Source organism: Nymphaea colorata, chromosome 9, assembly GCF_008831285.2.
Source record: "Nymphaea colorata isolate Beijing-Zhang1983 chromosome 9, ASM883128v2, whole genome shotgun sequence".
NCBI lineage: Eukaryota > Viridiplantae > Streptophyta > Magnoliopsida > Nymphaeales > Nymphaeaceae > Nymphaea > Nymphaea colorata.
Window position 1 is genome coordinate 2,897,521 of NC_045146.1, and position 12,790 is coordinate 2,910,310.

The window sequence follows — 12,790 nt, forward strand, 5'->3', positions numbered from 1 at the left end:
ACTTTGTGTATTGATCTTCTCTGACAAATTCTGTTTTTAATGCATTCATTGGTAACAACTTCAGAAGCCCTATTAGTTGAATAAAAAACCATTAATTCTTTTTCTTCTCATTCCAATCCTATTTCCTCTGCGGGTAATCAACATTTTTTATCCAACACTTCAAACTCGCTTTCTTATGCAATTGATCCTCATAATCAACCATGATCAAGAACCATCTATTTCCAATGACCAAAAACAGGTGTTATCAATCATATGTGATTGTTAACTTAGAGGTATAAACATATACTTATAGTTCATACCTATCCATGCACTTCCTCTATAAAATCTGACAACCACTACATATTTGAGGGTTGCTACCAGTCGACAATTCGCCACATGATGGAAAGAAGCAATCCCAATTTTACTTTCAAAAAGTTCTTTTCCTAGTCTAGTTTTATTGAATGCTCACCAAACTTTCCTTGTTCAATCCTAGCCCAATGTCATTTCATGTTTATGTCCTCCCTCTTGGGCAAGAGTTAGCACTTGAGAGAAACTCTAGAGTATTCTCACTTGAAGACCTAGAGTTTCTCTTGAACTCTTTCTCTCTCCCTTTTCCTCTTTTCATTTATTTTCTTCTCCAACTTGAAGCAAGCTACAACTCTTTTGGAGGCATAATCTTGGAGTTTCACTCAAAGGAGATCTAAGATCATTTAAGTAAGGTGTTCATCTTCTCTAAATCATTCTCATTAGCGATATGTGATCATCATCTCTCTTATTTCTCTCTCATTTTTTTTTCTCTCTTCTTCATCTCCTCATGGCCAAAGGAGATAACACTCAATCTCTATTATAGAGACAAGAGACTATGCCCAAGTGCACCAGGAGCATGGAAAGATGAGATGATCTTTCATTTCATGACTAAATGATATTTTCTCGTTTATTGAATATAACATTTTCTTTCTTTTTTCATTTTCTTCTCATCTTCATCTCCCAATGGCCAAAGGATATAGTTCTCAATCTCTATTTTGGAGTCAAGAGACTATGCTCAAGTGCACCAGGATCATGAAAAAATAAGATGATATTTTATTTTATGATTAAATCATTGTCCTTCAAATATTCTTGTTGTTGTTGTTCTTTCTATTCATTAATATATATTCTTGTTGTTATTGCTATTCTTAAATATAGTTTGTTGTCGTTTTCTTTATTTTCTTCTCAGCTTCATCTCCCCATGGCCAAAGGAGGTAGCACTCAATCTCTATTATAGAGACAAGAGACTATGCTCGAGTACACCGGGAGCATGGAGAAATGAGATGATCTTTCATTTCATGATTAAATCATATTTTCTATTTTATTAAATATGGCATTGTCTTTCTCTCTTATTTTTCTTCTCATCATGGTCAAAAGAGATAGAACTGCATCTCTATTTTAGACACAATAGGTTATGCTCGAGTGTATCAGGAGCATGAAAAGATGAGATGATATATCATTTCATAGTTACCTCGTGCTTTCTCTCTCTCTCCATCATGCTCTCTTTCTCTCTCTACTTCATGCTTTCTCTCTCCCTCTCTCCATCATGCTCTCTCTCTCTCTCTTTCTCCCTCTATCATGCTCTCTCTATCTTTTTCTCCTTCCATCATGCCCTTTCTCTCTCTCTCTCTCCCTTCCATCATGCTCTCTCTCTCTCTTTCCTTTCTTGAATATTGTCTATATACTATCCATGTATGGTTGCTTAGTTTTCCATTTACAAGTGAATGTATGGTGGGAATGAGAGTGTGACTTGGGGCTCTTTATTTTCGTTTTGATTTTTGAGGTTGAGACTTGTATAACCCGGAAAAAACTCTCACGAATATGTACATGTTAATATGCATTTACATGTCATTTTGCGTTAGTTTCCGTTTGATCATCTCATTATGAACTTTAATGAGCATCTTATTGTATGATTTGTTTTCTTCCATACCCAACGGCGGAAGAAATATATCCTTTGCGATAAACAAAATCAACATTCTATGTTTATATATAAATCATATTTTTCAAAATATTTTCAAAAGAAACTTCTCTAATGTGGCTTTGGAGACTTAGCTTAGGCTATTGCATGAGTCCAAGCTCCCTTCCGGCCTATATCAAAAATTGAAGTCGGCTATTTTCAAGTCATTTCTTGATTTTAATACTCATGAAGACATATACGTATATACATGTTATATATGTATAAACCTTATTTTCATAAGCTTTCATATACGTATATATATATATACATATATATATATATATATATATATATATATATATATATATATACATATATATATATATATATATATATATATATATATATATATATATATATATATGTGTGTGTGTGTGTGTGTGTGTGTGTGTGTATGTGTGTATGAATATGTATCTCTCTTTCTTTTAAATCTTTGATCTTGTGATTTTCAAGATCTCTTTCTCTCTCTTCTTCTCTATATTTTCTTACAATCAAGTATCTCATCTTTTGCATTCTTTTAGACATTTGCTTCTCCAAGATCATTTTCATTTACTGACTTCACTAAGACCACAATTCAAGTAATGACCCAATGTTGGATTCATGCTTGATGGTTTACAACCCCAATCCATTTTCAAAAACTTTTCTTTCTTATTTATAATAACTATAAAAACAAAAATCTTATATGTATGTTATGGTATGAATGTCTTAGATGAATGTTGTGGTAGGAATAAGTCATTTTTCTTTCATTCATCTTAGGATCAATGCATCCATGCATTCACTTCCATTCAATATCACAAATGAGCACAATCATATCTCTAAAAGAACTTAAGTAAGATGACATTGAGTTCTAACTAGGTGGTAATCGAATTAGAGCAAAATCTCAAACCTACTTAAAGTCTTAAGAAAACACTAAAATGACTTCAAAATAATTTTTCAAGCTTTCCAAATAATATTTACAAAGATTTCCAAACTCTAGTTTTCCTCAAAATGTTTCACATTCTCAAGCAATTTTTCAAGAACTTTTTCAAAAGTTTGAAACATCAAACTTTCAATATTTTTCCACACCGCTTATAGAAAATATGTTTAAGTGAAAATGAAATACATCAATAATAAATATAGCTCTTGGATTGATTAACCCTGGTAAAGGCGCCGGCAACGATCGACCCTCGTACGGACGGGCGAGTCCCTTTCTTTCTCATTTTCAAAACAAAACTCATGTTTTTGGAGCACTCCAAAACCAAAAAAAAAAATTGGGGATATGAACACTTGTGAAGGTCTCCTTACTTCTTTTGCTGACCCTCACATCCCATCTACACTGCCCATGTGTATGTTTCCCTTTTGCACACATCACATCTATATATGTTGACCACCAAAGTATCAACCTCACAAAAGTTATACGCATCTAATTTGGAAAATGAACAAGAGGTTCGCTCAGTCACAAAGAAAATCAAAGGTAGAATAAAGAGAGATACATAGAGCAAGAAAGTAACATATAATTGATGGCAAATGGTGAACATCTGTTTTTGAAAGTGTCAATAGAAAGCATGCATTGTTGAAAGGCCATTAGTGGTACTTCAAATGATGGAAAAAAAAATCATCCAATTTCCAATCTTTGTCGAACCACAAATCCTTTACAAGGATTAGAATGGGGTGCAATGCATTTTCTCAAAGCATCATTGGTCTTGAAAGTTGATTGCTAACCTTCAAGGGCTTGTGATCTTTTATAATGAAAATAAATATAATTCTTCCCTTGAGTACAGTCACCATGTTTTGAGCATCTTTGCTCCTCCCTCATCATTATTCTTGTGTTTTATTTGAGCACAAATCATATACAAACAAGATGATACTACACAAAATATTCTCAAACAAATTAAAAATTGTTCAACTTTAAGGACAAATTTTTATGCAAGAAGTAGTGCGCTGTTCTCGTTAGATTCTTTTTCTTTCTTCCTAGATTGGTGAATCATATATCATCATTTCAAAGGGGAAGCTTCCTTTTGTTGCATATAATCAAAGAACAACCGAAAGAAGGCTTTGCAACAAGGTGGGATGATGAGATTACCAGTTGGACCTTTTGTTGTTCTTTTGAGTTTTTGATGTTTTAATTCTTTATCACCTCATAACTTGTGTGAAGCTAGCAAACCAATGCTTGAAACTTTTAACTATCATGCTAATTAATTACTTCTAATTGAATTTTTCAAATTACTTAAATACTTATTTTGAAATTTTTATACTTGCAATTTTCATATTATTTAAGAGAGTGTGTGTGTGTGTGTGTGGTTATACTTATAGTTACAGTCATAGTTTACCATTATCCCTTGTATCTTCAAACATCAAAATTTTTCTTTAAACAAATCAATGAGTACTTATGGGCACTACGTTGCAAAATTCTGTACAAATTTGTGCCCCAAACGTATTCAATCAAACACAAAAGGTACAAATGAGAACAAGTCGTAGGAAGTGCAAATGTATAACTCAATATTTGACTAACTTTGATGAGCAGTAAAATATAATAAAACATTTATTAATTTTGACAATCAAATGGCAAATATTGTCATCAAAATTGGATCATGTGAATGTCTTCTTTTTCTTCAAAAACGATAATTACTTTGATCATGTGGATCATGTGAATGTGAATGTCTTCTTTTTCTTCAAAAACGCTAATGCCCTTACATGCAGCATCTTTCTTGCATACTTGGATTAGTATCATATCCAAGCTTGTCACGTTGCTTATTTGTGGGGATGTCAAGGGATTGGATTCAGATTCGATATCCAGCTGAATTACTTCAAGAAACTCAGGCATCGACAAAGAAATCCGATTATAAAATCTGTTCAGGTTCAATTGAAAAAGGATGCCTGATCTGCTCCATATTCAGTTTGAAATAAATCTCAGATTTAGCTTTAATTTAATATCATATAATCCAATTTCCATACATTTTGAAAGTCAGATCTTAATATATAATAATGTGATTTGGTTTTATTTGTCCATTTGGAAGTCGGATTGGGATTCACTTGTGAATATAATAGTGATTCAGATTGAATTATTGGAACTTAAAATTAGAAGTTGGATTTAATAAAAACCTTTTTCATTCACATTCAGATCTGGATGTATGATCATTCTATAAATCAGATATTTACATCCGATTTGAATCAGATTTGTTGACATCCGTGTTTACTTTCTGCTCATGAGCATCTCTTATACCATACTTAGATTATCATATTCAAACTTGTCCTACAGATTTCTGCTTAATGCCAAGATGGAGATGAACCGTAAAATATGGTACAAACTGGACATAGGCTTCCATAGTCATGATTCTCTTTCAAAAACCAACAAATCTTATGTGAAGCCTATGTATTGTATATAAGCCAACAGACCCATTAGAAGTTTATTCATATGCTTCAATAAAAACAGATTCAGAGCACCAGGAAAGCCTAAAATCACTCTAAACATCATATATACCAGAGAATCATATACACACATTAAATTACTTATCCAAAAATTTAAAAGCGACACTTGAAAAGTTCTATCTCCAAGTTGAGCCTAGGCTTGGATAGTTCCTACTGTGCATTGATTTTGTGCACTGCAGTGGAAAACAACAACATCTCATCTTTAGTAAGGGGCAGTACAAACAAGGCCAGATCATCGGCAGAAGAAGCTGGTCTAGCAGCCCCACAATTAGCAAGTTGGCTGGAGGAGAAAGGAAAAGAAAAGAGAGAACGACCGTTGCCCAGCAATTTGTGGAGAGCAGGAAGGCAGTTGGCTTCTATTATTAGTCTTCATCCCTCCCTCCCCTTCCCCAACAAATTAGCATTCCCACCGAAGACTGGGTCGCCCTCACCATTGAGAGGCCAACTCTCTCTGTCTCTGATCTCTTCTGTTTTCTCTTCGTTCCCTTACATGTCAATCCAAAGCTCCAGCATCTTCCAACATCAATCAGGAAGCTCGGTCGTCTCCTTCTCCCTCTTTTAAGGTAATTATCTGCCTTCATCTTTCTTGTACATTAATTTCCCTTTGAAATGTAGTTGTGTTGTTTTGAGATGATTCTTTGCTCCGTCTAGGATCATCTGTCCCATGGATTTTTTTTATTCTAAATGGCAGGAACTAAAGAGTTTTCATTCATGTTAGAACTTGAATAAATAGAGAAGGACACGTTTCTTGTCTAACCTCTAGGATGCCTATTCCACACCGGTGACGTAAAGTTTCTGACTTAACTGTAGTTCCTTCTTCTAACTTAAATATTCCCAAAGTCTCTCTCCCTCCCTCTCTCTTATTCTTTCTTTAAAATCTATCTCAGGCTAACCAATTAGCTAAGTCAGATGTATGGATTCGGGTATCAGTACGGTGAATATAAGACGATTTTAAAAAATATGGATACTTGGATATAACAGTATATATATATATATACATACATATATATATATATATATATATATGAACCAAATTTTTCAAAATTAAATGAGAGCAAAATATACAATATAAGTGGAAGGGAAATAAAAAAAACAGCAGGGCAAAATAAAATTAAAGAAAAAATTAAATTTGAAAATATAAATTTTTTAAAGTTTTAAAATAGTCATACCCAGCTGTATCAACATACCCACGTCTCTGTATCCATGTATCGACACAGGTACTTCATACTTGGATGGATCAGACGTACAAGTTAAATTTTTTTTTTTTTTTACTACAGTTATTTTTTCTATTTTTCTAGAATGTATGTGCAGCAAAAGTTTGACAATACTTCGCAGGAATCTTATTGGAAAACAAAGTACTCTATAATCGGTTCAAGTAATGTAACGTCTCCCCATGGGCAAAGAGATAAATAGAGATGTCATGATTCAGACTGGGTATATCAACCACTTGTTAACTTTGCCTGGATTTCGACTTAATCAGATTCCAGATTTAAATCTGAACTAGAATTTTCGATCGAAATGGAATCTGAATCAGACATGGGTCTAACGTACTTTGAATTGATCGGATCCTTATCACTTCTTGAATTCAGATACAAATTCGGATTAGATCAGGTCTTACCAACCTGCTCATATCCCTAAAGATGATGCATATACAAAATTGAAAACTCTTGACTGCCCACTAGCATCTCCACTCTTTTTCTCACAGCATGATTCTTTTATATTCAAAAAAACGTGGAGAAAAAATGTGGAAACAATTACTTAGGGTAGGAAGTAGGATGATTCTGAAATATGTGCATTACGAGAAAATATCCAACAGAAAAAACAACTATGTTAACTGACTTGTAGTGGATCAAAACTTGACTTAGCATATAAACAAAATTCGTAAATAATTTGAACATGAAATATGTTTCCCCATGAGGGGAGATTACCCGGAAAAGGTCATTCTGCCGTTGGGGTTTTGGATTGTATCTTGGGCAGGTGGCGGCCGCCTTAAGCTTGACAGTGAACCCCACCTTTTATTGGCTCAAACAAGTGGCATTCACTGGCATCGAAGTCCGAAGCACTCTCCATTTGATAAGGTGAACAAGAACTATTTTTGACAAGTTGAAAGAAAGAGAAGTTTCTGCTGTGACTGTTGGAAATCGTTTTATTAGATAGGGGAGATGCTTGAGAACGAAGAAGTTACCTTCTGTTATTGCACATGATTGTTATTATAACTGTTGAAAGATCACCTCACCTGAACGACCTCTCTACGTGTCTCCAGTCAGTCGTCATGGAGGGAGACCGTACCTTCCCACAGCAGCAGCAGCAGCTGTCCGCACCGCCGTCCCCGGCACTGCAAAAGCCACCGGGATACAAGGACCCGACCGGTTCTCCGGCGCCGGCAACGCCCTCTAGGCCGCCGCCAAGGCCAGCCAAGAAACCTCCTCTCCCGCCGGCGTTCCGCAAGAAGAGCAAGCGGAGCTGCTGCCGCTGCTGCTGCTGCTGCCTCCTCTTCATCTTCCTCTTCATCCTGGTGGCGGCCATAGTGCTTGCTGGCGTCTCCGGCGCGGTCTACCTGTGGTACAGACCGTCGCTGCCTGTGTTCCACCTGCAGTCCCTGAAAGCGCGGGACTTCGACGTGGTGGTGGGGCCGGACGGGGCGACGGTGAGCGCGGACGTGGCGGCGAAGGTGCAGGCGACGAACAGCAACGAGAAGGTGGAGTTGCACTACGGGACGACGCGGTGCAAGGTGGTGGAGCCGGGAGGAGTGGGGCTGGGGGAGGCGACGGCGCCGGGGTTCTTGCAGGGCAGCGGAAACGTGACGGTGATGGGGTTCACGACGACGGTGAGGAGGCTGGAGGTGGACGACGAGGTGGGACAGAGGCTGAAGAAAGGGGTGGCGACGAAGGCGCTGGCGCTGGGAGTGGAGCTGCGGACGACGGTGGGGATACAGGCGGGGAAGGTGAGGACGGGAAGGGTGCAGGTTCTGGTGGCCTGCGGCCCCGTTCCCCTCCGGCGTCTCGACGCCGGCGACACCCCCAAGTGCAATATCCGGGTCTTCAACTGGTCAGTTCCCTATCGCCTCAAACTTTTATACCAGAAAGCGTTGTCTGAACTAATCGGATCTGACCTAGTTTAGAAAGTTTTGAAATAATTGGACCTGACCAACCGAGGAGCTCCGATTTGAGATTATCAAGATTCGAAAACCATGGATTTCCCCTTTCAATCTTAAATCTGATAGTTGTTCAATGCAAAGAAGTAAAATAACTATCTTAATTGTGGATCTTAGGTCTGACTTAAGATCCTTAGTTTGATGAACTATGAATTTTTTGGTGGAGCTTTCACCACATCACCAAAAACATATTATTTGAGATCTGAAGTAACCAAAAGTCCAGGAATACTAAGCTCCAACTAATGAGTCTGATTCAGTTGGTTTCAGATTAATTGGATTTGGATTCAGCCTTAGTTCCATGAGTTTTTAAAAACCGAATATGAGTCCTACGAGCTTTAAATTAATTGCAATGTTTGCAAGTGTTTCAGATTTGGAATTTTTGGATTAGGGTTCCAGTTTCGAGTGAGTCTCAGATTAGGATGCAATCCTGCAGAAGAAGCCTGAATACCATCGGATCTTATTGGTTTTAATAAGCAAACTAATAGAATCTGATTCAGGTAGGCAATTGATAAATTCCGACTTTCAAATCTCCTTAGGTTGGCCGGAAATCCAAATACGAACATCTTAGTGAAAAGAAAATTAAATAGCAAACTCTCAGCTTTCAATTGCTCATGTAATTGTCAATTCATCGAATGTTCATGAGGTTTTATGCGTATCACGAGAAAATTAGACCAAGCAATTTTAAAGTTGAACTGCGTTCTTAATTATGAATATTTCTATTGATTTTCTCATTCTGGTTTGAATTTCTCATTGTATTAATGAGTTTTTTGTTTTTTCCTACATAATGGGATATTAGTATAGAATTATGGAATATATGCAACAAACTGAACCTTAAAACAAAAGGGTTATATGCTACAACCACCTAAAGAAAGAAGAGAAAAAATGCCATACAACTTAAGCCAGACCATGCATGACATTAAACCCATGAGAAAGGATTAAGAATATACCTCCTGGTCATTTGTGATCACCCTTGCTATTGAATTCCAAACTCTCTCACTCTCTTTCTCTAGCATAGCTGGTCGGACCTATGGCGTGCAAACAACACGTCTTAGCTTCGATTCCCTGCTCGGTATTGAAGGTTAAGGGCTGAGGGCAAAGCAGGCTTTCAGGACAAGGGTTTGTGGTTGTGCTCCTCTTCCACCTGCCCGCCGGCCCCCCGCCTCTCTTCTCTCTCTCTCTCTCTCTCTCTTGTCCCCAAATTTTGTTATATATTCCCATTTTATCGGCTCTTCTCTCTCTCTCTCTCTCTCTCTCTCTCTCTCTTACATAAGAACCAGATGATCTCAATAAAAATTATTTGCAGGTTTACTTTGCCATAGATGATCGCGCACGTCAGTGGACACTGGGGAGATGGGCGAGGTGTCGCCTAACGTTGGTTTACATGGTGGACGTTCTGGTTAGCTATAGGCGACAGAAGCTGAGAAAGTGTAATAGAAAGTAGAGAGGGATTCTTGATTTGTTATGCCCTTTTTCATTTGTGGAATGTACTCTAATTGAACTTTATTCATATCACATGCTTATTGAAACTGCTTATAATTCAAGTGCATATGTAAATCATCAATAGTCTTTTTGGGGCCACGTTAATCTTTTCTCTTTACAGTACTAAGGAGCACTACATACGTATATTCCAAATGTTGCAACTCAAGTGTTAGGGAAGTAACCTTACAATGCTCTTTAATTGTCCTTAATTATCTATTTGTTCGCAGCATCAGGATTAATATCATCGGTTTCATTCGAACTTCATTTTTTAACACTACTTGGTGTTGAGCCGGTCGAAGACTTAGTTGTGTCGACAGTTTATATTGGGGAACTTCTTGTGTGTCATGGTATAGGATCTTGGGTTTGCAAACTCTGTGTCTTTTTTTTGGGTTTCTTCCTGTTCATTTTGTAAGATTCTCCTTTGCTTATATTGGGGAACTTCTTATGGGCCATGGTCTAGAATGTTGGCTACTCAATGAGCTTTTCTTTTTAACAAAGTTGTCACATAACAATCTTTATAATATTCCAAATTTTTTTCCAAACATTCAACAAACACTGGATAGAGATCCATGATATTAAAATCATGTGAAACAAACAGTTCCCAAGGTCCGCTGACTTACAACCTTTGTCTTCTTACACCCTGCTAGATATCCCAAATGCAATCCTTTCTACTCGATTCAGCATCCTTGGCGTATGAACGGCATAAGCAACGAGTGTACGCTGAGGGTGAACAATGCTACCAATATGTACATTTACTTTTGTGCCTAAACATTACATATGCATGTGCATGAGATAACAAATAGTTATGAAACAATAAATAAGTATGAGATAAAGTTTATGAGATAACAAAAGATATATGAGATAATGAGCTAGCGAACAGGCGGATGTATGAGATAACACCAAACATAAGTATGATATAATATTTATGAGATAACAAAAAATTTATGAGATAACTAGACAAATAGATGAGATAATGTTAAACATAAGTATGAGATAATGTTTATGAGATAATATAATATTTATGATATAATAAGATAATGAACGGATGTATGAGATAACACTAGACATAAATATGAGATAATGTTTATAAGTTAATAAAATATTTATGAGATAACGCTATTAGCGGGATAAAAAATGAAATGTTTCTTTATTGATTAAAAAGGTATATTGGTCATAATGATATGCATATACGGATTGACAAATTTTACCTTTATCGAATCTTCAAACCTTCTTTTTGTAGGTTTTTTTTGTCATACTTAAACGGAGCATGAAATTAAGTACATGGAGGTGGTGTATATAACCACCAGCTTTGATATTGTGATTCACCAATGTTGAGCTGGCCACCCGATCTGTTATACCGCACCTACCTCAGAGTCGAGCGTTCGCACGGGCCGCCTTTCTTACAAGGGCTGAATCTGGTAGCCCCCGAGGTGTCAACTATAGAGTTGTTAACTCGTCATGACCAACATTAAAGCTTGAAAAATACAAAATCTAGTTTGGGTTTTCACTTTCATATTCTTTTTCAGACCTTTGTATATCAATATTATTTTGTTGGACTTTTCATTTTAGAGATTTTGTTGACAGGAACTCTTCTAGACGAATTAACCACCATAATTTTCTCCAGACTTATTTTTGTTCTACAAAACCACCATAATTTTCTCCAGACTAGTTTTTGTTCTATAAAAATGGACCAAATATTTTCCCCAAGAACTCTTAGAGAGACAAAGATGTGAGAATATGTTGGAGAAAGTAATTGCAAACCATTTATTATACTATACGATAAGTCCATTTTAAAGTCTCTTGGTGCGCTTTCTTCCTATTCTCTCCTTAATAAAAAATTGGCATGCATATTAGCATCCATTATTCAAATCTGACAGAAAATTAGATATTCAATTGATATTCTGGGATTCAATTAAGAAAAACAACAACTTATTGAATTTTTTTCTTCACTCCAATTTTCAATGCAGAACATCGATGACATTAATCGATGTATTAATACACATGGAAACCAATTCCATAAGGTAATGCTTGAATACATGGTATTAAATACCCAGGCATTAGAATACCTTAAGGCTTTTAGGTGGAATAAAAGTTCCACGTCCCATATACACCACCTTGGGTGATGACCAGAAACTTTTGTTTCAGGCATTTTAGTTCTACGTTTGTTTGTACATGAAAGTCTTTTTATTTATTTCTTGATGTTCAAATACGTCTGAAAAACTACGGAAAAAAAAATTTTACCCATGTTTGTTTCCTGTTGGAACTTTTTATAAAATTTGTATCAAAGTTCTGTTTGAGAATGAGAAGTCACAGCTGAAGCGGAAGATGCAAGTCTTCTCCTGTGCAGATGGTTCACTAGAGGCTCCAGCGTTCACTTGAAGCAGCAGCAAGGGTCCCTTGTGGAAAACAGCAAAAGCAAGAAGAAGGAGAAGAGGAAGAAGAAAAAGAAAAGTACACTTGAATATGTTAGATTTTTGGGGTTTACTTCCAATGGGCTTCTCACATATCATTGACCTGGAGAGCTTGCTAAGAATATATAGCCAAGCCCCTTAGGTTTTCCCCAAACCCTAGCTGCAGTTCCTTAGGAGATTTTTTAGGAACAGTTTTAAAATAAAATCTAGTAGATATCCGGATAGGGTTCAATGGCTATTATCCAACATCTCCCACTTGGTCATGAGACCGCCAGTTTGTTTCCACTCTATGTGGGTTTTCTTTATTCAATTTGTTACGTGGTTTTCCATAATTGACTTTTTCAACGTAACCTAAACATTTTTCAAGGTTACAGCGAG

General features: G+C 36.6%; 1 protein-coding gene across 1 annotated transcript; it reads left to right on the plus strand.

Moving 5' to 3' along the window:
• Window positions 1-5,784: 5,784 nt before the first annotated feature.
• LOC116261166 (NDR1/HIN1-like protein 13) lies at window positions 5,785-10,096 on the plus strand. The gene is made up of 3 exons (XM_031639797.1): window positions 5,785-5,931; window positions 7,632-8,416; window positions 9,826-10,096. Exons 2-3 carry the CDS (start codon window positions 7,641-7,643, stop codon window positions 9,839-9,841), a joined length of 792 nt encoding a protein of 263 aa, XP_031495657.1. The 5' UTR covers window positions 5,785-5,931; window positions 7,632-7,640; the 3' UTR covers window positions 9,842-10,096.
• The last annotated feature ends 2,694 nt before the right edge of the window (window positions 10,097-12,790 follow it).

Excerpts from the sequence above, each read along its gene's own strand:
- LOC116261166 (XM_031639797.1), top strand. The coding sequence starts at position 7,641 with ATGGAGGGAGACCGTACCTTCCCACAGCAGCAGCAGCAGCTGTCCGCA.